The sequence below is a fragment of the Nannospalax galili genome, unplaced genomic scaffold (genome assembly GCF_000622305.1).
Source record: "Nannospalax galili isolate Female #2095 unplaced genomic scaffold, S.galili_v1.0 scaffold704, whole genome shotgun sequence".
In the NCBI taxonomy this organism is placed as follows: Eukaryota; Metazoa; Chordata; class Mammalia; order Rodentia; family Spalacidae; genus Nannospalax; species Nannospalax galili.
Genome location: NW_008352394.1, coordinates 1,548,622 through 1,572,391, shown reverse-complemented (window position 1 = coordinate 1,572,391; position 23,770 = coordinate 1,548,622). Strand labels below are relative to the sequence as shown.

The window sequence follows — 23,770 nt, the reverse complement described above, 5'->3', positions numbered from 1 at the left end:
ATATGTAGAACTGTATGTTCTCAGTTGTCATGTTCTAGATCAGTTTTGGTTTACATGGATTAGGATAAACATGAATGACTGATTTTCATGTGTAATCTAAGTTTTTATTCTTAACTGTATTACATATTGCAGAAAATTCTTAGCAAACTGAATGCTGACAATGTTGTTTATAAATATCTGTATTTTAATTCTAAGTAGGTGCTGTGCCTTTAATTTCCATCCTGCAAAAGCAACCTCATTAACTCATCTCCAACCAAACTTTCCTTGGTAGAATCATCACTCTGGCTTTAGGACAAACAATTTAAATTATATTTTCATTAGCGGCATACTCCTTTGAATATGAGTAAAAAGTAGTGGAAAAGCACCTATTTCTGGGTTTGCCATTACATTTTTAATGACAAACTTCTCATTTTAACATGTTGGTTTTGATTCTCTTAAAAGTTACTGATTTCAAACATAAACAGTCATCGTTTATTTACTATTTATGCTTCTATAATGTATAGTCAAGCAATCATGCAAAATTAAACCATCTAAAATGTCTGTAGTTTAAAAATCATGACATTTCAGCCAAAAGACCCTAAGTGGGATCTGAGGCCAACAAAAAGGTGACGTTTTTAAAATCTTGAAGTTACCATGAAGAAATTAAAGACAAAATTTTAAAATGTGAAAATCACAATTCAAATCTCATTCTTTGTCATATAATCTGAGGCACGCTTTCCTCTCAGGAAAAACAAAAAAATTCAAATCACATGCACAAATCAACCAAACCATAGCTAGGAAGAAATATGGATTAGCATGCACAGGTAAAGACAATATAATTCCCAGTTAAAAAAGCTTGAGTTAAATACACATAAAATAAGCATACATAGAATGCTTTATAGAACAGTGTTGTCTAATGGAGGTCTTTTCCCCAAAGTACACTCAGAATCTGATACATGGTATAGGCAACACATATATTTAAGTGTAAAGAAAGCTAAGGAAAAGAATAATTTTTAAAATATAACATTTTAATCAATCTAATTTTAATCAGTCTTCAATTTTAGTCCGAAGCTTGAAACAAAGGCTGTCACTTCTCCAAATTCAGTAGCTTTATGATCATGGTTTGGAAATATGTTAAAGATTTAACCCCTAGCAAAGGATCCTTGGTATTCAGTCAAAAAAGCATAGTAGAAATAGAATGCTTAGTCCATAGCTAACGTGCTGGGCTTTGGGGTTCCTCCCTTCCACATTCCTAAAAGTATTTCACTTTGTTTAGGTTTAAGCCTCTCTACCCTGAACCTATTCTCTGGGGGCAGGTCTAGTAAGTCAACGTTAAGCAAGCTCCCTTCTCAGTAGTAAGGGTAAGATGGACTATGGGTTGGGTCAGTCCTCTGCAGCATCAACTCACCACCAAACCTTGTCAAGTGGGTACCAGAACATGGAGACACAGAGACAGTGGGTCTCAATGGTATGAGCCAGTCTCAGGTTGAACTAGTCCTGAAGTAAGCCCTCACTTTGAAGTCCCTGTTCATGAGCTGTCCTCTGCATTATACAAAAAACAATGGCATATGTGGTTCCTGTCATGGTCAGAAGATGACCCACCTCCCTTTTCTTGGTTGCCATGGGTTTTAAACAGGTAATTAGCTCCCAATTACAGAAACAAAATGCCTCTAACAGCAGAATAGATTTACTACTTCCAAGAACAGAGCCTGAGAGAGAAAGTGCTATTTACAGGCACTGTAAATGTCAAGGGAAAATAACCGTCAATGCTGTGTGATATGTGAGATGTTATTTTGGCCCATGTAGCACTTAAAATGTATATTTAACTAAGCTTGAAGGTCCTCTTTTACTTGGTTTATTTCATTATACATAAACATTTTGAAAAAAATACAAAGTGAAGAAAACATGATAGCTACCTTCATAGAGGTCTTCAGGATAACTTGGGTTTGTCTCTAAAAAACAGAAGACATTAAGGTTTGTGAGTACTAATTTTGGGGTTAAAAACTGCTTACCTCTACCAACTAAAACATGCTACATATACACTGAGGTTGTCATATCCAGATAGGCTGTTTCACAGGATGAGTACGAAAGACCTGAAATTCTGGTGTTGCTGACGTAACTCTGTCTCCCTCCCCATTCTTCAACACCAGCCCTCCAAAAAGAAAAAGAACAAGAAATTACGAATCAGTTTGGGAAAACCTGAGATCAGTAAAATTTGGCCATTTCTCCTCTTGTGCTATGTCCATTATACAGTTTGCTATGTTAACTGTAATTATGGTATTTTTATTCTAAACAAAGTAATTTCATTCCACGTTTGTTACTCTGGTGTTCTGGGGTCACTGTCAATCTGTGAGCAGAAGAATTGTTTATATTCATGCACCTGTCAGTTTCCTGCACAATGACACCTAATACACAACTTTTCTCTACCCTCCTCTCCTGGAGCGAGATGAGGGTCCTAAGGTTTCTTTGTTCTAACATAGCACAGAAAAATAAAATATACTTTCTCCATTGATAATTTTGGCTAATAAAAGATGATAAATAAATGTTATATCAGAGAGAAATGTGAAAGTGTAGCAAAGTAATTGGCCGGCTCTGCCGCCACTAGGTGATCAAAATATTCCACTCTAAGGTTTTTCTATGAAATTCGCAAAAAAGAAATTTTATTTTTTCTTTATTTCTTTCTTTTTTTAATTTAGCTTTTTAAATTTTATACATTTCCCACTCAAATTCAGGCCCCCTCCCCCATCCATGCCTCCCTCTTCCCCCCACTGAACCTATGCACTCTGCCATACATGCAGAGTCCTATTCATTCAGGTGTTTATACCCAAGTGTCCTTCAGTGTAAAGACATCCACCGGAGTACACTCAGCCCATCCAGTGGTTTATGTAAGCTATACTCTCCCTCACCCAGCAATAACCAGTCTCAAATAGTTCTTGATCTAATGCTGTCCTACCACCTATTTTTTACCTCCCCTTTGGGCCCTTGTTTAATTGAGCTGACATGGGCCCTGCACTCGATACCACTGCTGCCACAGGCTCACATGAGCAAGCCTCCAGTGACCTGGAAGCCTCCACCTCCCTGTAGTCATGAACCAGCCCTGCCTCCTACAATCTTTCTGTCTCCTCTTCTGCAGTGGTCTCTGAGCCATGGATGGGTGAGGTTCCATAAAGGAGTTCTATCCTACACTCTACAGTCTCATTCTCTTGGCCAGATGTGGCCTTCTGTGTGTGTGTCCCACGCTGATGTACAAGGGAGCCTCACTAGTAAGAATTGAGAGGTGCACTAGGCCTCTCTCTACCCCTTATTCCACTATGTTCCATGGGCCTTAGTTGTAGAGATTCGGCTGCATATATGTCACCTAGTACTGGGCATCTCCCATATGTATGTTCTCTATGCCTGACTAGATGTGCAACTCTGCAGTAGCCTCTATTTGATGCAAAAACAAGCTTCTCCGATGAATGCTGTATGGCATGTTGTCACTCTGAGGGAGGTCTCTTCTATCTGGCACCGTGTTCCCTGTCAAACAGCTCCCAGGTGTACATATGCATTAATGTTCAGACACTCTATGTGCATTTCTCGTAGGGTCTCTAGGGCTTCACTTTTCCCTCTAGGTTTCCTAGACCCCGAGATTCACTCATCTCCACTTCTTTTTTTTCCCATCCAGCTTCCTTCCTCCCTCCATCCCTCATCACAATGCCCCCATTGTCCCCACCCTCCCCACAATACCTCCTGACTCCTGCCATCTTTCCCCTCCTGACATTCCTCCCTCTCCCAGCCCTTTGCATCAGCAAGAACTGGTGAAAAAAAAAAAAAAATCTGCTACTCATTCTCCAAGGCTAGCTAGCTGGGTCTCTACGTGAAAGTGCATTAGAAATGAATTCAGCTGTGTTAAAACACTAAGTGATCACAAAGCCAATTTCCACAGCTCTTCCCTGTACTTTTAGTCTTGACTTGCCAGCAGTAAAACTTATACACCATAGAGCTTACTTAGTTTTCATTTTACTTCTGAATCTTTAGCAGAAAACTGTCATTACAAGGAAGTGAAATAAGCCAGATTTCTGCTCATGAATTCTGCAGTAAATAACCAAGGCTAGTCTAAATGAGGACACAAATAAGATTGGACCTACTGTTCAAATTAGAACTGCAACATACTTCAGTGAGAAGAATATCTGATTTACTAGGGAAAACATGGATGGCTGTGCACTTTCAGGGATGCTGCATAGTGCTGCATGGTCCATTCACTATTCACTACTCCAGGGGCACCTGTCACTGAAGCCTGCGTGAACAGCACCACCTGAAACTCATGCAGCTTTGTGATCACACTGTGTTAATTCATATAAAATCATCGATTCTGGGAAATTAAAAGATGGGCTAAAGATCTAAACAGAGAGTTCTCAAAGGAAGATATAAAGATGGCTAAGAAACATCTTAAAAACTGTTCAACACTGCTAGTAATTAGGGAAATGCAAATTGAAACCACCCTAAGGTATCACGTTACCCCAATCAGACTGGTTAGGATCAAGAGAACAAATGATACCAAATGCTGGCGAGGATGTGGAGAAAGGGAAACGCTCATTCACTGCTGGTGGGATTGCGAACTCGTGCAGCCTCTATAGAAAACAGTGTGGTGAACTCTTAAAAAACTAAAACTGAACCTACCGTATGACCCAGTTATACCACGCCTTGGCATAAACCCAAAGGACTTATCCTATTGTAGAGGCACTTGTACAACCATGTTTGTTGCTGCTCTTTTCACAATAGCTAAGAGATGAAAGCCACCTAAGTGCCCCTCAACTGACTAGTGAAATAATGAAATCTGCAGGCAAATCACTGGATCTAGAAACTGTTACACTAAGTGAAGTAACACAGATTCAAAAAATCAAAGACATATATTCTCCCTCATTGGGTCCTAGCACCAAATCCTTTTAAAGTCCATGTTCTTTTAATAAGATGATGCTATATAGCAGTCTCTACTGTGTGAAATAACTACCATCATCACAACTTAAGCTGAGCCTGATCGCTAAACATCATTATAATTGGGAAATTTCTATTATATTTGACGGCTTTCCCCAATATTATTTCAAAGTCGTTTTGAAATACTGTCAGTATGTATTATCAGAATTAAAACATCCTGAAAAGTTTCTGTCTTGAAGACTGCCTCTATGCGGTCTGAGGGATCATTCAGTGAATAAAGCAGGAAGAAGTCCCAGGGTTAACCTTCCTGATGTCATGTGCAAGGCGCCCACAAATCCTCTGAAACCCTTTGGCTTTGTAAAGACCCTCCACCAAATGCTGTCCTCCTTATCAACAGGGTTTACTCCTGGCTGAAGGAAAGGCTCTTTAACTCCAAGGGAGCAAAGCATTCTTGGAGCTGCTAAGTAATCCAGTATCTTATTAGATCTCAGACCTTGCTGTGCTGTCTTCTCACCCTCCCTTCAACACTCAGTGTGAGCTGCCTGGGCTCTTGTGCTCCACTAGCCACACTCCTTGCAGGCCTCCTCCAGGTGTCCTTGAATTCTCCTCCTGCTTGTCCCAAGCCCGCTTCCTAGTCCTCCTCAGCCTTTGCTCTACATCTGCCAACCTATCGTGGCTGTATCACCATCCTGAGCATACCGTAACCCAAGACTCCAGAGCAAGACAAGAACAGCACGAGGATGGTAGGTAGGCTGTCCAGACTCTTTCTGGAGAGTGAAATCCCACATCAGAGGCCATGGCTTAGGAACAGCTAAACTAGAACCATTCTTTTCTTGCATGGATGCAGGGTCTGAGAATTCTAATTTCAAACCCATGTTTCTGAGTCAAAGAAAGGTGTCTTGTTTCAGAGTCATCAATTTGATTTATAATTTTTAAGTATCTGGTTATAAGTATGAGAACTTTAATTTGTACTGGCGTTACCAACCATCTAAGATTGCCTGGGACCAAGGATATTCCTAAGACATTGGGCTTTGAGTTTTGAAGCTAGAACAGTCTCAGCCAAGCCCACACAGTTTACCCAGGACCAAGGTTTTGCCTGAATGTGAGCCTTTCGTTGGGAACACTAGGAAGAGTGGGTTATGCTGATCTCTTTTTACATCCTCATGCATCCCACACATGGGAGATATGGGGTGAGTCTGCAGCACCATTTGCTTTTATGCCTGCAACTCGATAAAAATAAAAGACAGAATTTTAAATCGGTTTATCTGGGCCACAAATTTCAATGACCTCCCTGGCTTTGAGTGATATACAGACTTAAGAAACCTCTTCACAGAAAGGGAACACCACCAAACACTACTCACACAAAGCCCCTAGCAAAATCCAAGAACATCAAATCAATTCAACACAGCAAATGTTGGGTATAGACAAACAGGATTTGAGGTAGGATCATAAATGAACAGGTTAGCCGACAACCAAGGAAACCATTCCTTTTCCAGACTATTCGTGCCAGTGCATAGCCCTATCAAGCTTACCAATGAAACAATTGGGCCGCATTTAAACTTCCTGAAATAGCACTATTTTCCCTAATTGCATTTTCCCAGATGCATGAGAAGCGCTGTCTCTTTACTTTCTTTGTCAGCAGTAAGCAAATTCAGTTGTGATTGTGAGCAAGGAGACGGCACAGGAGCGGCATGCAGCTGCTGGCCCCCTCCCCCAAGCTTACTAAGCTGCACCTGATGAATCTACATTCCACAACGAAGAAATGCCTCTTAGCCTACAGAGGGTCAACACGCCAGGTACACGGGGCACACACGGATCTTGAGTTCATAAGAATCAAGGGATTCAACATTCATTTCAAATGCAGACACAAAAACGGTAACAATTCCTTCTAGAAGATAGACTTCTGGCAACAGCCAAACTTTGAAAATGTCCCACCGCTTTTTAGTTTATTGCCTAACAGGCTCCTTTTAAGTTTAAATATGTTTATTTATATACTATTGCATACAATGATATATTAAAGTTAAGGATCGCTGTTGGAAATATTCAGGACTAAAAGCTAAGTGAGGCAAGACAAACATTCGCTATGAAAGAAAATTCCAACAAAGAGAATGAATGACTGAAGGACAAATGAGGAGGGTCCATTTGAGTCATGCCCTTGTAGTGGAGATTTGAAAAGCATTGTGAGGCTTCCTTGAATACTGCCCTAGTAGCACTCCAGTGGGAAGTATCAGGCAGCAAAAGCCGCTCAAGACCTAAAGTTTCTTTCTGGAAAACTCTGGAGTAAAATATGTAAATCTAGGAACTCCGCTCCACCTGCTGCACTGCACATAGCTAGCAGGCTGACTCATCCCCACACAGTCGCTCAGTGGTATCTTGGTCAGATGCCAATATCACAGTCAAGAGAAACCGAGGACCAGGTGCAAGTTCTTCTGGCCTCACGGTTAGCAGTTGAGGAATCCGCAGGTGCTACGGGGAACTTCTGCTTTGGTTTTTGTTTGTTTTGTTGTTTTGGGGGGGGGTTGGTTTTTGTTTTTAAATAATCCATTGATCCCAATTTATGCTGTTCATATACCTCTGGGTGTGGGGCATCCACTGGAGTGTGATCAACCTACCAGGAGCCACATTCTTAAAGAAAATTGACTCTTCCTCCCCTATAAAGCCATCAAATGTTCACAGCTCCTCAGTCAGGGTTGGGGGCCCTTCCTACCCCACGCTATAATGTTTTTGCTTTGTTCCTGATCTGTGGAACTTTAGGAATCTCTTTTCTGTAACAAAGCTCTCTTCGTAGGACAGAAGAGGGTAACAGCACGGCTTTGGCAACTTCTCTGAAGCTTTGGAAGGCATAATTAATTAACATTGATCCTCTTGAGATATAAAGCATTATTTAACTATGAATCTTAATTAGCATATTATTATGTGTCTGTGACTGAACCCTACTCTTTCTGACTCATTATTGAAGGCAGGAAATCTGGTAGATATCTCTTTTCCTTCACACCCAGGACAAGAAATGGGCTCTGATAAATGGCCTCAGGGAAAAGTAAGGGGCTTTGCATATATTAATTTGTACAGGAGAAACTTGCTCTCTGTAGGTTCCTTGCCCTAAACATACCACACCTAGATCTGCCACTCTGGGGCACTGGAGAGAGCTAGCTCAAGTTCACTCAGACATCATGAATCTCTTGACAAAACAGCACCAAAGAAACTGTGGGAAAACTCTTCCAATATTTATAGTTTGCTCCTGACACGCATTTCACATAGGAGACAACTGCTTCTGAATTAGGAAGCATAAGTCACTAACTCCCACTGCTTGTGTGAATGAGCATTCTGGAGCTGTGACATTCTTCCTGAATGAGTGGGCCAGAGAGGCAATCTTTATGCACTGCCTAAAGAATGGCAAGCCTCAAAACAAGAGTGTTCTATGATAGAGTGTTCTTGGCAAGGTTTGCGCCAAGCTGAAAATCTTAAACTGCTTGAGTAATAACTTTGACAAGACAATTTACTCTCAATATCTGACTGACCTTCAGAATTATTGGAACTTGTTCTATTTAATCAGAAGATGCTAACAACAGGTCATTTCCTTCCTGTGGCAAAATGTGAGTGATCTTTCTACTATTAATTTCTGTTCCAGATTCTACATAAAGAGAAACCCACATCATTGCTAATCTCTACTGTCTCCATGCACATTTGCCTGCTCATGAGGAGACGTTTCTGTAAGTAGGATTGAATTCCAACGGCAGCCACGTAGGGGATCAAGTTCACCTGAGACAAGTCTTTATTTCAGGCCTGTAAGCTAAATAGGATATATCAGAGTCGCTGGAGAATCCTCAGCTAACCCCATGCTATGGATGTATGTGTGTGTGAGCACTTTCATTCGCTCTCCAAAGCTCTCCAAAACCACCTATTGAATTCATCCTACTCTTTCCCAAGTCCAATTAGAAGACATCTCTGAGCACCATTTATCTGCATTATAATCATCATTATGATTTGCTATCCTTGAGCAACCTGTGAAATCTTTTAGAAGGATGCTGGACCAACTCTTGCCGTAGCTTCCCATGAAGTATGTCCACTATTCTAAGTACAGTCCATGGGGTGAGTGGCATCAGGGAACTTGTTAGGTATGCAGACTCTCAGACTATTTTCTAAGTCCATTAAACCACATCTTCAGTTAAAGGGTCCCCAAGAGTTTAGTATACAGAGTAAAGTTTGAGAAATCCTGGTTTACACTTTGCTGAATTTTAAAAATATTCTATTGATTCTTTGAGAATTTCATGCAATGTATTTTGACCATATTCAGACCTTCTCCCCCATCTCTTCCCAGATCCACCCCCACCTCCCTACCCAGCCTTACTTCATGTCCTCTATTATTTTTAAGGCCTATTAAGTCGAATTTGTATTCCCCAAATGCACTAGGATGTGGGTCTATCCCTGGAGTTTTACAAGAGTAAAACGGTCCCAGCAGGCACCATAGATGACAGTAAACAAAGTAATAACTAAATACTGGAGTACTGAGAACAAAGTATCTCTGGCCACAGCTGCAAAATAAAAATGCTGTGGGTGAAGGCAGAGGTTGGTTCTGGTCACAGTGACGTACCTCTAGATAGCATTCCAAAAAGAAATAGGGAATTGGAAGGATCTGGGATACCAAAAGGAGCTCATCTTTGCCCACCCACAGTAAGAAGTAAACTGTGACTACATTTTCCCTAAAGGGCCGATTCTGGAAAGCTCGCACAGTAAAGTAGCAGAGTCCCAGTTAACCCAGCTTTTGGATAAGGAAGGAGGACAAAGCCAGTGCTGCAATAAAACCATTTGTGGGAAGAAAGTTTCCCTAATTGTGCCAATGTAGGTGAGAAGCCTCCTTTTAGTACGCTCAGTGCACATCTGAGAGAGCAGCAAGTGCCTGCCTGTCACATAGCCGGTGCTGCATCAGGCACTTCAGATATGCTGGCTCCATTGCTGCCTTCCCCTTTAGATAGTCACACTCAGGTGTCACGAAAAACTAAGTCACATAGGTGGTAAAGTGTTGCTCAGATCTGAGACTGAATCAGATGTGAATCTCAAACCAAAACCCTCCCTCATGCCAGAGTGTCCTTTGTGCGGACACACGCTGACTAGACTTAAGAGCACAAGTTCAGGCATCAGGTCTAATGAAATGATTTGGATGGACAGCAAGTGACAGAAGTTTCTCCTGTTTAAAGTGAAATCCGAGCGGTCCCCTTCTACTTCACTGAATAGTCTCTGTTCAGTGGTGTTCACCAAGAAGGAAACATTCAAAGAAGTCTTCATTCTCATTGCTTACACTTTCCACATCTTCAGCCAGACCATGCCTAATACTGGGATAGGGACATCCATGGGAAGTCGAAGCTGACCCATTTGGGCCAGGATGAAGGCAGCCACAAAGAGGAGCTGAGGTCAGGAAGCAAAGACCAAGTGTCTCCACTTTCTGTCATTTGCTGACAGTTGGAGTGCTTCCTTTACTGGGAAAAGTGACTGGATCATAAGCTCCCTCTGCCACATTCCTAAGGGGTGGGATTTATACTTCCTTGAGCTCTATAACCCCTACCAGGAGTAGAACAGAAGCTTATGTTTCTCAGACCTCCAGAGAGCTGATGTGTTCAAACTCCTCCAAATTCTAGTCCAACGTAATGTGAACCCAGACTCTTTTGGCCTTAATGACTGACATCAAAGTGAATACAAAGCACTCGGAGATGAAAGTCACAAAGAAACTGGCTGAGAACTGGGCCCATGTCATCTAATTTGCCTTCAAACTATAAGCAGTTGCAGGAGGAAACACCAGGAAGGAAGTAATCAAGAAGTTCTTTAAAAAGTGGCGCCATGCTGCTCTCCTCACACGGTGGTCTCCCACAGAGCCATTCTGAGAGATTCTGTTAACTTCCCTGAAGGTGGAGGGCTCAGATGAACAAGCCTGACTACAGTCATTTGGCTCAACCTGTACACCTAGAGAAGTCGGCTCAAGGGATCTCAAGTGTTCCCTATGGGCCATATGGAGGCAGCAAGGGAATAAGTCACTGTGAGGCTCTCAGATCCTAGGCTACCCAGAAATACACAAGGACCCCAGCCACACAAAGCGCCTCATGGTGGAAGGAGTTACTTCTTTCAGTCAAAGTACAGATGTATTTGTTCTTGTCATGACAACTGCAAAAAGAAGACTAAGAACTGACAAAGGCTTCCTGGGAAGAAAGTTCAAGTTATTGCATTAAACTTTCCCAGCTCTTAAGAGCACCAAGTCATCAGCAAGCAAGCGCTCCTCCACCCTACCCTCACTCTAATCCACTGGTAGCAGAAAGGCTGAAACTTTAGCAACTTCCAGTTCCAATCTCTAGCTGAACTTGGACATGAAAAAAGAGGAAATTGACCATGAGATCAACTCCAGAGTCTTGATTTCTAATTCTATAATATACAAATTCTCGATTGTGTCTTCTGTGGCTCAGAGACTGTCTGTTGTTTACGCACGGGCAAAATAACCATAGCTCAGAGGTCTCCTGCAGAGCAGAGATTCACCTTTGCTTACTCACTGGGTGTCTTAAAAATAAAATGCTAAAGGTTTACTTCAGAACCACTGGTCTTCAGATCGCTAAGAATAGCCCTCGGGAATATACATTGAAAATGAAATAAAACAAAATGATGCTTGAAAGTCCCCAGCTGACTCTGATGTACAGCAAGTCTACCATGGTAGTAGTCAAAGAATACAGCTCCCAGAAGCCGATTTTACAGGGATAAAGGAAAACAAAACTAGTGTGATTGCCACAAGTTGTGCTTCTCAGTGTGCTAGACAGCTAAACACTGTAATTCTCTAGATTTCATTTGGAAACTGAAAGTCGAATCTTCTACTTTAAACATTGGTCCAAACTAGCCAAGGCTGAGTTCAGTTCTTAAAAGTGGGATCTAAAATGGCCAGTGCAGTATCTGGAAACTAGGAAAATTCTTTCTCTCTTTCATTAGCTAGCCAGGTTTTCAGTTAACGTATGTGAGAGGCATTGGATCTTGTAGACACTTGAAAATTCAGATAACACTTGTAGGGTTCAAGTCCAGATGACCCAGACCCAGAAACCATGAGGCGCCTAGGAGGAACTAAGTCAGCCAACTACCAGCCACCTGCGTGCTGACAAACAAGTTCCAAGAACCTGTGATCCAGTGAATTGTGACCACCAGAGCATGCTCCACGGGCTGACAAACAGGTTCCCTGAGCCCTGTAGCTGCAATAAGTTCCGGGAGCTCTGTAATTGTAAAAAATACATTTTACAGTAGATGTTTTCCTCTATAAGTTTCACCAGGTAGAGACTCCACACCCTCCCTGAACAGCCCCAAATAGCAGAAAAATATTCTCTTTCCGCATTCTTTTCCCTTTGTAAGCTGCCCTTCTGTGGCCATTAGGCTGCTGGTTACACTCACTCCCAGACTAAGCCCCAGCCCCGCCAACCCAATAAACAGTGATCCCAACCCCCTACGCCTTTTTTATCTAACAAACACCTGTCATTTCACACTAACATCCTGGGTCAAGTGTCATGGTCTGAAACATTATATGAGGACTTTGGTTTGTTGGACTTCTCTAATGCCATCTTACGCATGGCTCCCTGGGCCTGGACAATCCAGGTGCCCATCCTTCCTCAAGGGGAGAGCACAACACCTGACACCAGGCAATGTGTCACACATCCAGAAACAATGACTAGATTTCACTGTGCCCAGTCCTCTTCCTTCTTCACCAATTTTTGGTGTAGAGAATTTTGTTTGGTTATATTTATATTTTTATTTCCTTTGGTACTTTTCATTCTCTGTCTCCTAAAACATCCCTAAGCAAAGAAAAGCCCCTTACAAATCTAAGCTAAATGAGGGGTACAATCGAAAAGGGACAATGGGATGCCATGTTCACTTTCCTAGCTTTGTTTGCATTCCAACAAGTACCAAGGGATGTTCTGCTTCCCTGTGACACAAGAAAGAGCCCCACTTCCTTTTAAAGAGTCTCATCAAAAACAAGGCCAGTGAAATTGGAATGACTTCTTGCCAAAAAGATTTGTGAAATCTAATCTTCATCTATTACCATATGATGAGAGTGGAAATAAGGAAGGATTTTAAAGTCAAACATGACCTTTTGTCTTTAAGTGCACTGTACCACCAGGGAAGCTTTATTTGTTTACTATTTGTTTCTTTTACTTAGTTTTAAAGATGTTTTAAAAGAAAGAAAGCAATTCTAAGAAAGGTCATTATTTGTGCTATATCTGTGAATCTCATAATTACCCAGCAAGACTCCAGTCCATAGCTACATGTGGGCACCTTATGACTGGTCACACTGGTTTATGGCCCACTAGGGTCATCTGCATCTACTTCCCAAAAGTCTCCAGAATTCCCTCTTTCATTTATTACTCCTTGACAGTTTTTTAACAAGCATTTAATTAGTCTTTTCTCAAAGCAGATATTAAGTATTTTCTTTTTCTTCTTTGTGGTGTGGTGTGTGTGTGTTCTCTAACTTATTGGTATATGAGACCTTAGGCACTGTTTCTCCATGCACCAATCACATTGCAATTTCATGCCTAGCTTTCTTTCTGTGTGTGTGTGTGTGTGTGTGTGTGTGTGTGTGTGTGGTCTATGTGCTCGTGTGTTTGTGAGTACTCATTCCCTAAGTGTAAGCATGTGGAGGTCAGAGGATGCCAAGCACCTTCCTCTGTCACTCTTCACCTTAATTTTTGAGACAAGATCTCTCACTGGCTCTGAAGCTTGCTGGTTTGGCTGCATTGCCTGGTCAGTAAACTCCCAGGATCCTTCTGCCTCTGACTCCCGACATCCGGGTTACAGGCACACCAGGCCAGATCCAGCTTTTATGTGGATGCTGGGTATCAGAGCTCAGGTCCTCTTGCTTTGACGGCAAGCATTCTTACTTGCTGAACCATCTGCTCAGTCCATGTTTATATTTGAGAGACATAATAAAAAAGAGTAAATGATCAAGAGGGGGAAAAATGAGAGAGAACATCTTTATAAAATTAAGCTTAATTTAGGGCAGGAAGATGGCCAAGGGGGTAAAGGCATTTGCTGAATCAAACCTGACAACCTGAGTTGGATCCCCGGGATCCACATGGTAAAAAGAGGCCTCTGACCTCCATACTCATGCAGCACATGTGCACACATATCATACACACAAAATAAAATGTAATAAACATGTAGTTTACTTTTTACTTTTTGTACATAAACATTCCTTGTTACAGAATACTTGAGAGATCACAACTTATTATCATTCCAGAAAACAAAACTCAACTAGGTGAAAACTAACAGAAATGAAGCATAAAAATGAGGCCACAGAGATAAGAGAAGTGGAGTTCTGCCAGATATTAGCACTATAGAGAAATGTTCAAAAGAAAATACATCAAAATCCCATCTAAAACTGGCCCTCCACTGTGCAGATATCAAAGGACACAGACTGCTCTCATAGCATTTAAACACTAGACCTTCACCTGAATTTTTACCCCCAACAGCTTCAAAAATGGTGATGATGAAATTCAAATAACATCTAAAATTTAGTGACTAGTAGTATACCAGCATCATATTCTTCATTCTGACAAATGTACCATAATAATATAAGATGTCAACAATGGGAAACCTGGGCAGAGGTCTCTGGAAATTCTCTGAACTATCTGAAACTTTTCCATAAATATAAAATTACTCACAAATAAAAATTTTAATGAAAAACAAGCAAAAAGCTGTTGTGTCAAATTGGAGTCTCTGGTTCATTCTGAAGCTATTTTCCTGCAAACATGCACTGAAGAAGCGCTTTTATCTAGAGAGTTATGCAGTGAAGAGGCAAGCAGCTGGACTCTGATTTAACTGGAAGATTTAATGGGATGTCTACAACAGCCAGGGGTGTCCAGGTGTTGCATCCAAACACTGCTTGCTTTATGTGCTCCTGTAGGGCTTTTTCTAAATCAAACTTACATAATTCAAATCACATTTTGAACATACTAAGGTAGCTTGTGTATTTTTAAAGATGTTTAGGAAAGACCGAGGTGATGGGCATATCTTACATAGGGAGAATGCTTACACGTTTGTTTGTCGTGCAAATTTGATTTGCATGGATGAAAGTGGCTTTGCGTGGATCACCTTTATCCACGAACTGCCTTATGAGCCATACAAGGCAAAGCTGCCCAAACAGCCCCTTGGTTCAGATCCCCGTGGTTCTATTTTCCTTTCTGTTTGCCACATCACTTGGATGACTCTGACTAACTCTCAGCTATTATAATAAAGAGCTCTGTCCGTATACAGGTCTCAGCACAGAGCAAGGCTCAGCCCCTATAAGGGAGTGATCACCTGAGCGACAAGGCCGAGTGGATGAGATACTCTTCTGAAGAACAGAAGCAGACGTAGGCAAAGGCATTGCGACTGTCCCTGGATTACTGGTGCTGGCACATAAGCTCTGCTGTTGGTCAGACAGGTCCTACACTACCCCTTGGGGTCTGATCAAAGGATGGCTCAACTTAGCCGGAGAAGCGAGATCCATGAGAGTGTTTTCTGATCCATGGATGAGAAGAGAAAGTAAATCTTAAACATTTTATGAGTCAACAAAGCAGTTAAGCTGCTCATGATTGCTTATGGGTTTTGCCACTGTGAGTGTGAAAACTCATTAAACACTGAGAAGGTGATGATGATGATGATGATGATGATGATAACCTTTTCTTGTGAGCTATTGAAGCACACCCATCAGCAATCCTATGTGTTTCAGATTTTTATTCAAAATTATTCATTCTCTTATCACCTTCTGGGAGAAGCATAAGGCCCGCCCCTTGTCCTGAGACTTACTTTGGGCTGATGACATACGAGCTGCAGAGAAAGTGCCCTGCCAAGGCCCTATACATTCCCAGCCATCGACACTCTCCAATTTGCAATGAGATGCAGATATCGTGTGTCACTGACGCTTCTTTACCCTGCATCCCAGAATATCTACACGTGGAACAAAACCAGGCCAGCTGACTTGTAAACCCAGAAGCAAAACTAAATAACAGTGTTCTAAGTCACTGGGGTTGGGATGGCTCATTGAACACAGAATTTTGTCATTAGCTGAATGACACACTCTGTCCTTTCCCCAAGAGTAAAAACTTCAGGTACTCACCTTCTCCAACTTCAGGTTGGCCCATGAAGTGAGCAGAAATCTGTCTCTCATCCTTTCCGTACTCATTCTTGGCCATTAGAGTGTAGTCCCCATTATTTATATGGGTGGGATTATCCAGCTGGAGGCAGCCGTGGTACTCCGTATGATTGGTAACATGTATTTTAGTGCAGATGTATTTGGACTCATTCAATATTGCCCCGTTATAGAACCACTGCAGCTCAGGCTTGGGGTTGCCTTTCACAGTGAATGGAATGCACCAGTGGTGGTCTGAGGTTGGAGATTCGAGAAATGTGATAGTTGGTGCAACTAAAGTAAAAGAGAGAGGGAGAGAGAGAGAGAGACACCAAGAGAGAGACAGAGAGAGAGAGACAGAGAGAAAGTTCAGAATTTTTCCCATCTTCAGATTTCTGTATCATTAATAGAGGATTCTATTCAACCATCATTTGGTTTAAGAGAACCCGTGACCAGTAACTTTAGATTAATCATTATTTTGTATTATCATATGGTTGATTTAACTCTCTACTCAAGTCCCGTACAATACAGTCATTTTTAAAAATTGTTCAGTGCAGCAGAGAATCAGTTCCAAATTCTGACAGTAAGAAACACTCATTTGAAGTCTACTCTGGCTTTATGTGCACACACACACACATGCGCACACACACACACGCACACACGCACACACCCCTTAGTATTATGTAGATTCTTCATCAAAAATAATAATTAATAAATGGTATTAATTTAATTAGTGCTTTTTCCTTAAAGAATCAAAATAGCTACAAAAATCACTAAATTCAAAAATGACTTTGCAAATTTTCCATGATACTGATTTCATACAACTTTATTGACACATATCAGACTAATCAAAACAGGAAGCAGATTGATTAACATAAAGTATCAGAAGATATTTTTCATTGCTTATAAATAGCAAATACATTTTTGAATGCACTGAATTACAATGTGGTCCATTTTTACTAGATTCTGAATGTCTTTTTTTTTTTTTTTTTTTTTTTTTTTGATCTTTTTGAGACAGGGTCGCCCTGTAGTCCCAGCTGTCCTGGAATTCACTATGTAGACCAGGCTGGCCTTGAATTCACAGAGATCTGCCTGCCTCTGCCTCCTGAGTGCTGGGATTAAAGGCGTGCACCACCACGCCTGCTGAGTGTCTATGTTTTAAGCTTTTAAATGTCTGAGGTCAGATTTATACTTGAAAAAAACAGACTAGAGATTATTCCAACTTCAAATATATATAGTACTTTATACTTAGAGGAAATAACCCTGATCAAGTGGTATCTTCAAACAGATATCTCATCTGAGTGAGAGTATTCCAAAGTGTTCCTCATTGCTCATCTTAATGTGGTCTGACTTTGATAATTATAGTAAAAAAATGCACTGGAAACAGGTTTTGAGATATAATAGCATCATTTTTTCAGGTAGAGGTACTACAGTCCAATAAGGCTAAGTAGGCTGGTCAAGGCTATCCAGACATTAAGGATAATTCTTTCCATTTTCTTCATATGTTGCTCTTTTTAAAGATTTATTTTATTATTTAGCTATGCGTGTATCTGTGACTGTGGGTGGGTATGTGCACTGGCATGTGGGTATCCACAGAGGCTAGAGGAGGACATCAGATCCTCAGGAGCTAGAATTACAGGCAGTTGTGAGCCACTTTATGTGGGTGCTGAGAACCAAACTGGTCCTCTGAAAGAGCAGTGAGTGTTCTTACCCATTGAGCCATCTCTCCAGCCTCCATACGCTACTTCTTGGTTGTATGTGTTCATCACACACAAAAGAGACTGCAACCTGACCTCATACAGACACTGTGATCAGGCTCCCTGCAATTTATATTTTTATCACTAATTCTTTCACTTATTATCTAAATTTGGTAGAGAGTCAAATCTTGAGATCTGGAGACATCAATATTCACATAAACTTGGAAATAACTCCAGTCCAAATGTCTTTAGAAGAAAACAGATAAGCTAACATTGCCGCCTTTGTGCTCATGTAAATCTTCCCAAAACACTACCCAAGAAGAATACTATGTATGTGAGTGCACCCGTGTCATGCAATGCCACAGAGATCAGAAGAGGGCTCTGCATTCCCCTGGAACTGGAGTTAAGGACAGTTCGTAGCCACCATGTGGGTGCTGGAAATCAAACCCAAGACCTCTGCAAGAGCAGTCAGTGCTCTTAACCGCTGAGCCATCTCTCCAGCCCTGAAGAAGCAATTATTTAATAAAAATAACCTACATCACTTTCATAATATACAGAAATATTTCTGTTTAGAATTAAAATTCCTTACAGCCAAGCATGTGGTGTTATTGAACTTGTGAACATGTTGAGAATGGGGCCCCCTCACTTCCAAATTGTAATACTACAAAATCAAAAATTTCAACATTTCATTGTTTGTTCAGGCTAATATTTCCCCTCAGACCTTCTTAAAATGGGCCCTAGAAAGCAAAAATCGCTTTTAGCTGTTTATTCCCGCTAAAAAAAACTAACCAAAACACAATTGAGGGGCGACAGTCACTACATAAAGCAATGTGCTCACATGTGCAGATGTATTTGCAGTCCTGTGTCACAAACCCAGCACAAAAAGAGGCACAGAGAGGGTAGGGGCCATACTTATTTTCCTCCCACCAACCCACGCCCCATGTCCAGAGCCTTTTTATCCCTTCCACAATGCTCAGGTGAACTTTCAGTGAGGTGTTGATTTAAGAACATAAACTTGGAAGCTGGCTACACGTTTGGGAATAATACTGAGTTTAAGCTTCTCTCTCTGGTAAGAAATTATAAATCCAAGACCCACTTGGCATAGTGGTAGTACTGAGAGCAAGGGGGATTAGAGTGGAAGATTTCAACCACAACCAAAAGTGTGCTATGAGTGTTAGTCAGTATAGTGATACCAGCGACTGCCATGCGCCAAGATGAGTGTACTTGGGACACAGACGCTCACATGTATGCTTATGTTTTTCCTCATGTAGATCCTAAGCCAGAGCAAAACCTCATTAATTTATTCAACATGACACAGAATTTTCAGCGACATGAGTGCTTATGTGATCTTCACAGAATACACATTCATACCAAATGCTACAATCTAGAATTTTCAGAAATGTTCTCTTATTTACTGGCCAGAAATCAATGTGCATATGTTCACTAAGAAGCATGGGTATATCTTAGCTTCAGTGCACACAGAAAAGAAGAACAATAATTTTTCCAAAGATAATAATTTCAGTAGTTTAAATAGGATTCTTCCTACCTTCCCACAAAACCCTGATGTCAAGCTAATGAGATTTTATGGTATCAAGGAGACAATTGTGTGTTTTCGAAAGGCCAGCAAATGCTTTACGTTACAGTACTTTCAATCTCATACGCTTTTTAGAGGAGAAAAGTCTTTAGAAACCTGTTTATCAGAAATGTTAATGAAAGGACAATTAGCTCAACATATGTTCTATTTAAAAAGACAAAGAGGGCTGGCGGGATGGTTCAGTGTGGAAAGATTTGCCGTGAATGCTGAGGACCTAAGTTTGATCCCTGAAATACATCTATGTAAGGGGAGGACTGATTCCTGCAGCTTGTCCTCTGACCTCCACATGCGCACTGTGGCACAAACGCACATGTATACATACATACACACACACACACACACACACACACATTAAATAAAGATCAAGATTTTTAAAAGACAGATAACAAGGTAGAAGCTCAAGACTGAAAAACATGCTGAGAAGTAGAAGTGTGAGCAAGACACACAAAGCAGAACTGACAAGAGGCCGACTGACAACAAAATGCTACGTCACAACATTAAGCAGCTCCCAATGTATACCTGTGACAAATATGGGCATGTTCACAATCATTGTCTATTACAAACAGGCTGGTCTGATTACGTACAATGCACAGTGAGGTTGACAGAATCCTGGTCTTCTCCAACGAGATTTTCTGCCACACATGAGATTTGCTTTCCACTGTCATCAGACGAAATGTTAGTTATCCTTAAGGAGCCCTGTGTGTGGCTAGTTTCATTCTGCAAAAGAATTAATAGACAAAAATAATCCTGACTAGAAGTGATCCCCAACACACACACATGTGAACACGTGTGTGCATGCATGCACACACACACACATGCATGCATGCATGCCCTCCCTGTTTGATTCAGACCCAGGTAAAAGGAAGTTATTCTCTTTCTCTAGGTTTCAGTTGCTCAATGTATTAGGTTGACTTAATCTTTGAATGCTTGCCCACCTTCTTTCTGCCAAGGGAAAGATTACAAGGGCAGTCATTTCCTTGCTCAGAATGATACATAGAGCTTGTTACAGATTAAAAAAAAATCTATTCCAATCTGATATGTACATATAACTAAAATGCAAATGTGAATTAGCCTTTTCTAATTACAAACAACTAGAAAATAAATGTACATAAAATATTTACTGTGAATTTCTATGTGTAGGCCCCAAGATGTTGGACGTTTGTGATGGTTAGTTAAGATTATCAAGATTATCAATTTGACACAATGTGGAGTCACCTGGGAGTCTTAACGGGGAATGGTCTAGATTAGGCTGGCATGTAGTCATGGGGGATTTTCTTAATTGGATTAATTGGGGTGGGAAGACCCACCCTGAATGTAATGTGGGCAGCACCAGTTCATAGCCTGGGCCCTGAGCTGAATAAGAACAGTAGCAGCATTAATTCATTTCTCTCTGCTCTTGCCTGTGGACCTAGCATGACCAGCCAGCCCATCAGGCTCCTGAAGCTGTGACCTCCCACTGCTAAAAAATATAACCTAGAGTTCTGAGGCAGATGAACCTTTCCTCCTTTAAGTTCCTTTTATCAGGGTTTTTTATCACAATGACAGAAAGAAATTAAGACAGTGGTCATCAACAGGTTCAACAAAAAGCATCCTCTGTGTCACTGTACGAGCAGAGCTAAATACAAGCCTTACCATATGTTTGGAAACCAAATTCCCAACATCCCAGTACAAGTTAGGAAGTGGATCACCTGCCACACTACACGAAAGAGTGACAGATTTCCCTTCCTCCACAGTGAGGTTGGGTGCTGCCAGACGAGCAGACGGCAAACCTGTGGGATAAGAAAAGCAGTGACTTACCCAGAGAGGTACAACTGGGATCGAAATGATAGCAATAAATTGAGAATTCCTTGTTTTCAAATCAATCATTCACTTTCTGAGTCTGAAAAGTGTCAAGTTGGTAAGTTTAATAAACGTAATATAGATTAAAATTATTCAGTGATAATATTTGAAAACAAATTAAGTTTCTTGAAAATACTACTGTATGAGGCTGGAGAGATGGCTAAATGGTTAAGAACACTGACTATTCTTACAGAAGACCTGGGTTCAAATCCCAGCACCCACATGGCAGCTAACAATTGCCTGTAACTCCAGTTCCAGGGGATCCAACAGCCTCTTCTGTCCTCCTCAGGCATTGCACAACGAAGGTACACTTACTACATGCGGGAATGATACTCATACACATAAAATAAACATAATAAATAAAATATTTTTAAAAAGAAAATACTACTGCACAAAAATCCTTTTATTTGGAAAAGATCCACTAAATTACAGAACTACACCTTCATCTCTTTTTCTGTTCATCAATTACTAATTCATTTTTTGTATGTAAATAAGTACAGTGTCTAAGAACCAACATTATGTTGCCTCTATTTTCCCATCTCCTCCTCTTCATCTTCTGATAGTTGAAAACACAAAAGGGAAAGATACATCCACATCTTTATATAAGTCCAGTTTTGTAGTAAGAAATTCTTATAAATCTAAAAATCTACTATAAGACCAGAGGGTTTGAACGAGCCATACTGTTAAGGAAAATATAGTTTCAAAGCACTTCTCAAGGATGAAACTTGAACAGTCACTGTTAGAATTTCCCAAAGCTAAATTAGTCATAGTTCATTATTATGAGTTAAGTTGACCATCCAGTTGAACTGATCATGAAAATTATGTGGATCCTTATCACAATGAAAGGTTCTTAAAAACAAAAAACCTAAAAATGCATTGTTGTCAGAAGAAAATTTGAACATTACACTATTTTTTTTAATATTTCAGCATTTGGAATCCTTGTAGTTCAAAAGCTAGATGGTTTTTATTTTAATTCATGCATGCTGTAGTTACGTCATAGGAATTGCTCCTTCTGAGTGTGCACGTTACCTTAAACTATTATGAATTATAGTATCCTTTGCATAAAGACAGGGCCTGCAGGAAAAGCAGTATGTGAATCCTGCCAATCAAACTGTTCAGCCCAATAGCTGAGTCTCAGAGAACTGTGATGGACCATTATCTAAAAAGTAACTTGGAGGTCAGAAAGACAGTTCATCTGCAACAGATGTTAAATTACAATGAACTCACCCACCTGCCAGTAACCAGACTTGCCATATTTACTTTGACACACAGAAACTCTTCATTATTAAGAAATCCTGACTCACAAAGCAATTTTTCTTTATTATTGAAATTAGACTGGAACAAGGTTTATGTACTGAGTGACTCATGATGATTTGACCATTGGGAGAGGACAGCCCAATAAAATTTAGCTTTTAGGGACTAGTGAGACCTCTCTGGAATTCCACCTACCTATAAGCATCCAACAGAAAGAAATATTAAGTCCTTCACAAGATTTCAAAGAGGCTCCTAGTATCCTGAGCTCCACAGGGTCAAGCATACCAGGTTAAGTGAGAGCATAGTAAATAGAAATGAGCCCTAGACCTAACCCTCATTCAATTAACTGTATGGTTTTAGATAAATCATTTTCTCATCTTTTGGTAGGTTTTCCTTACAACCTCGGTAATAATTAAACTTTCTAACTCATTAAGACACATATCAAGGCAGAACATCCTTTGAAGTTAGTAGAATGGTCTGGGAAATTTCTTAAAAATAGAGATTCTATTTGTTTTCAACCTAACATTCAGTCACTTAGTTTGAAGAATCTATAATCTTATAAAACTTGATATAAAAAAAGAGTCAAACTATGCTGGGTGTGGTGGCACATGCCTTTAATCCTAGCACTAGGGAGGCAGAGGCTAGCAGATCTCTGTGAGATTGGGGCCAACCTGGTCTACATAGTGAGTTCCAGTCCAGCTGGAGTTACAGGAGACCCTACCGAACAATAAAAAATAATAATAAAGTTAAATCATTGTATGAAGAAGAGCCGTCATCCTCACTTGGGTGACCTGTTTTCTGTTCCCAGTTCCTCAAAACACCCATTTCATTTACTTGAATTTCTTCTTTTGCTACTGATCTCCACCTCACTAAGTGTTACGTGTACATTCCTACTTTTTAGTTTTTATATTTTAGAATTACCTACTGATCTCCCACCAGAAGAGAGCTAGACTTCTCTCAAAAAGTGCACCAGCCTTCCCTGCATGCCCACATCAGACTCAATACAATTCTGTGTTTGTGTCTTTCCAGTGCTGTGAAGTTACAATTTTATTATGATACATAAAGTTTACAGACAGCCAAACTATTTAAAAAGTGATAGACACCACGTATCATCAGATTTAAGATGCCAGGTTGACTGTGATGATGGTTCCTTAACATTCACAACTCCCATTACTTGGATTCTAGACTTTCTAAACCCCATTCAATTTTCTAATCCTTTGTCACCTACTTCCCATCCTTGTGCCTATTTTGAGTTTTCCTTTTATTCATCTATCTCACTTTTATTTTCAAGGCTCTTTTCCTTTCCTGAATATTTTTTTTTTCTCATAGAACTGTGTTTTTATTTCACAAATGCAGTAGAAACTCTCTAAT

The 23,770-nt window shown here is 40.5% G+C and overlaps 1 protein-coding gene across 13 annotated transcripts in view; it reads right to left on the bottom strand.

Annotated features, from left to right (window-relative positions):
- Ntrk2 (neurotrophic receptor tyrosine kinase 2) overlaps positions 1 to 23,770 on the bottom strand; it is a 385,346-nt gene that overhangs the window by 297,645 nt on the left and 63,931 nt on the right. For 12 of the 13 annotated variants that reach the window (XM_008849411.2, XM_029554243.1, XM_029554241.1 and 9 more), the window contains 4 exons: positions 20,939 to 21,075; positions 19,891 to 20,023; positions 16,004 to 16,309; positions 1,896 to 1,931 (listed from right to left, as the gene is read on the bottom strand). In XM_008849411.2, the coding sequence (XP_008847633.1) occupies positions 1,896 to 1,931; positions 16,004 to 16,309; positions 19,891 to 20,023; positions 20,939 to 21,075 (612 nt within the window). The remainder of the gene's footprint in view (positions 1 to 1,895; positions 1,932 to 16,003; positions 16,310 to 19,890; positions 20,024 to 20,938; positions 21,076 to 23,770) is intronic. The other variant, XM_029554244.1, reaches the window with a different exon arrangement.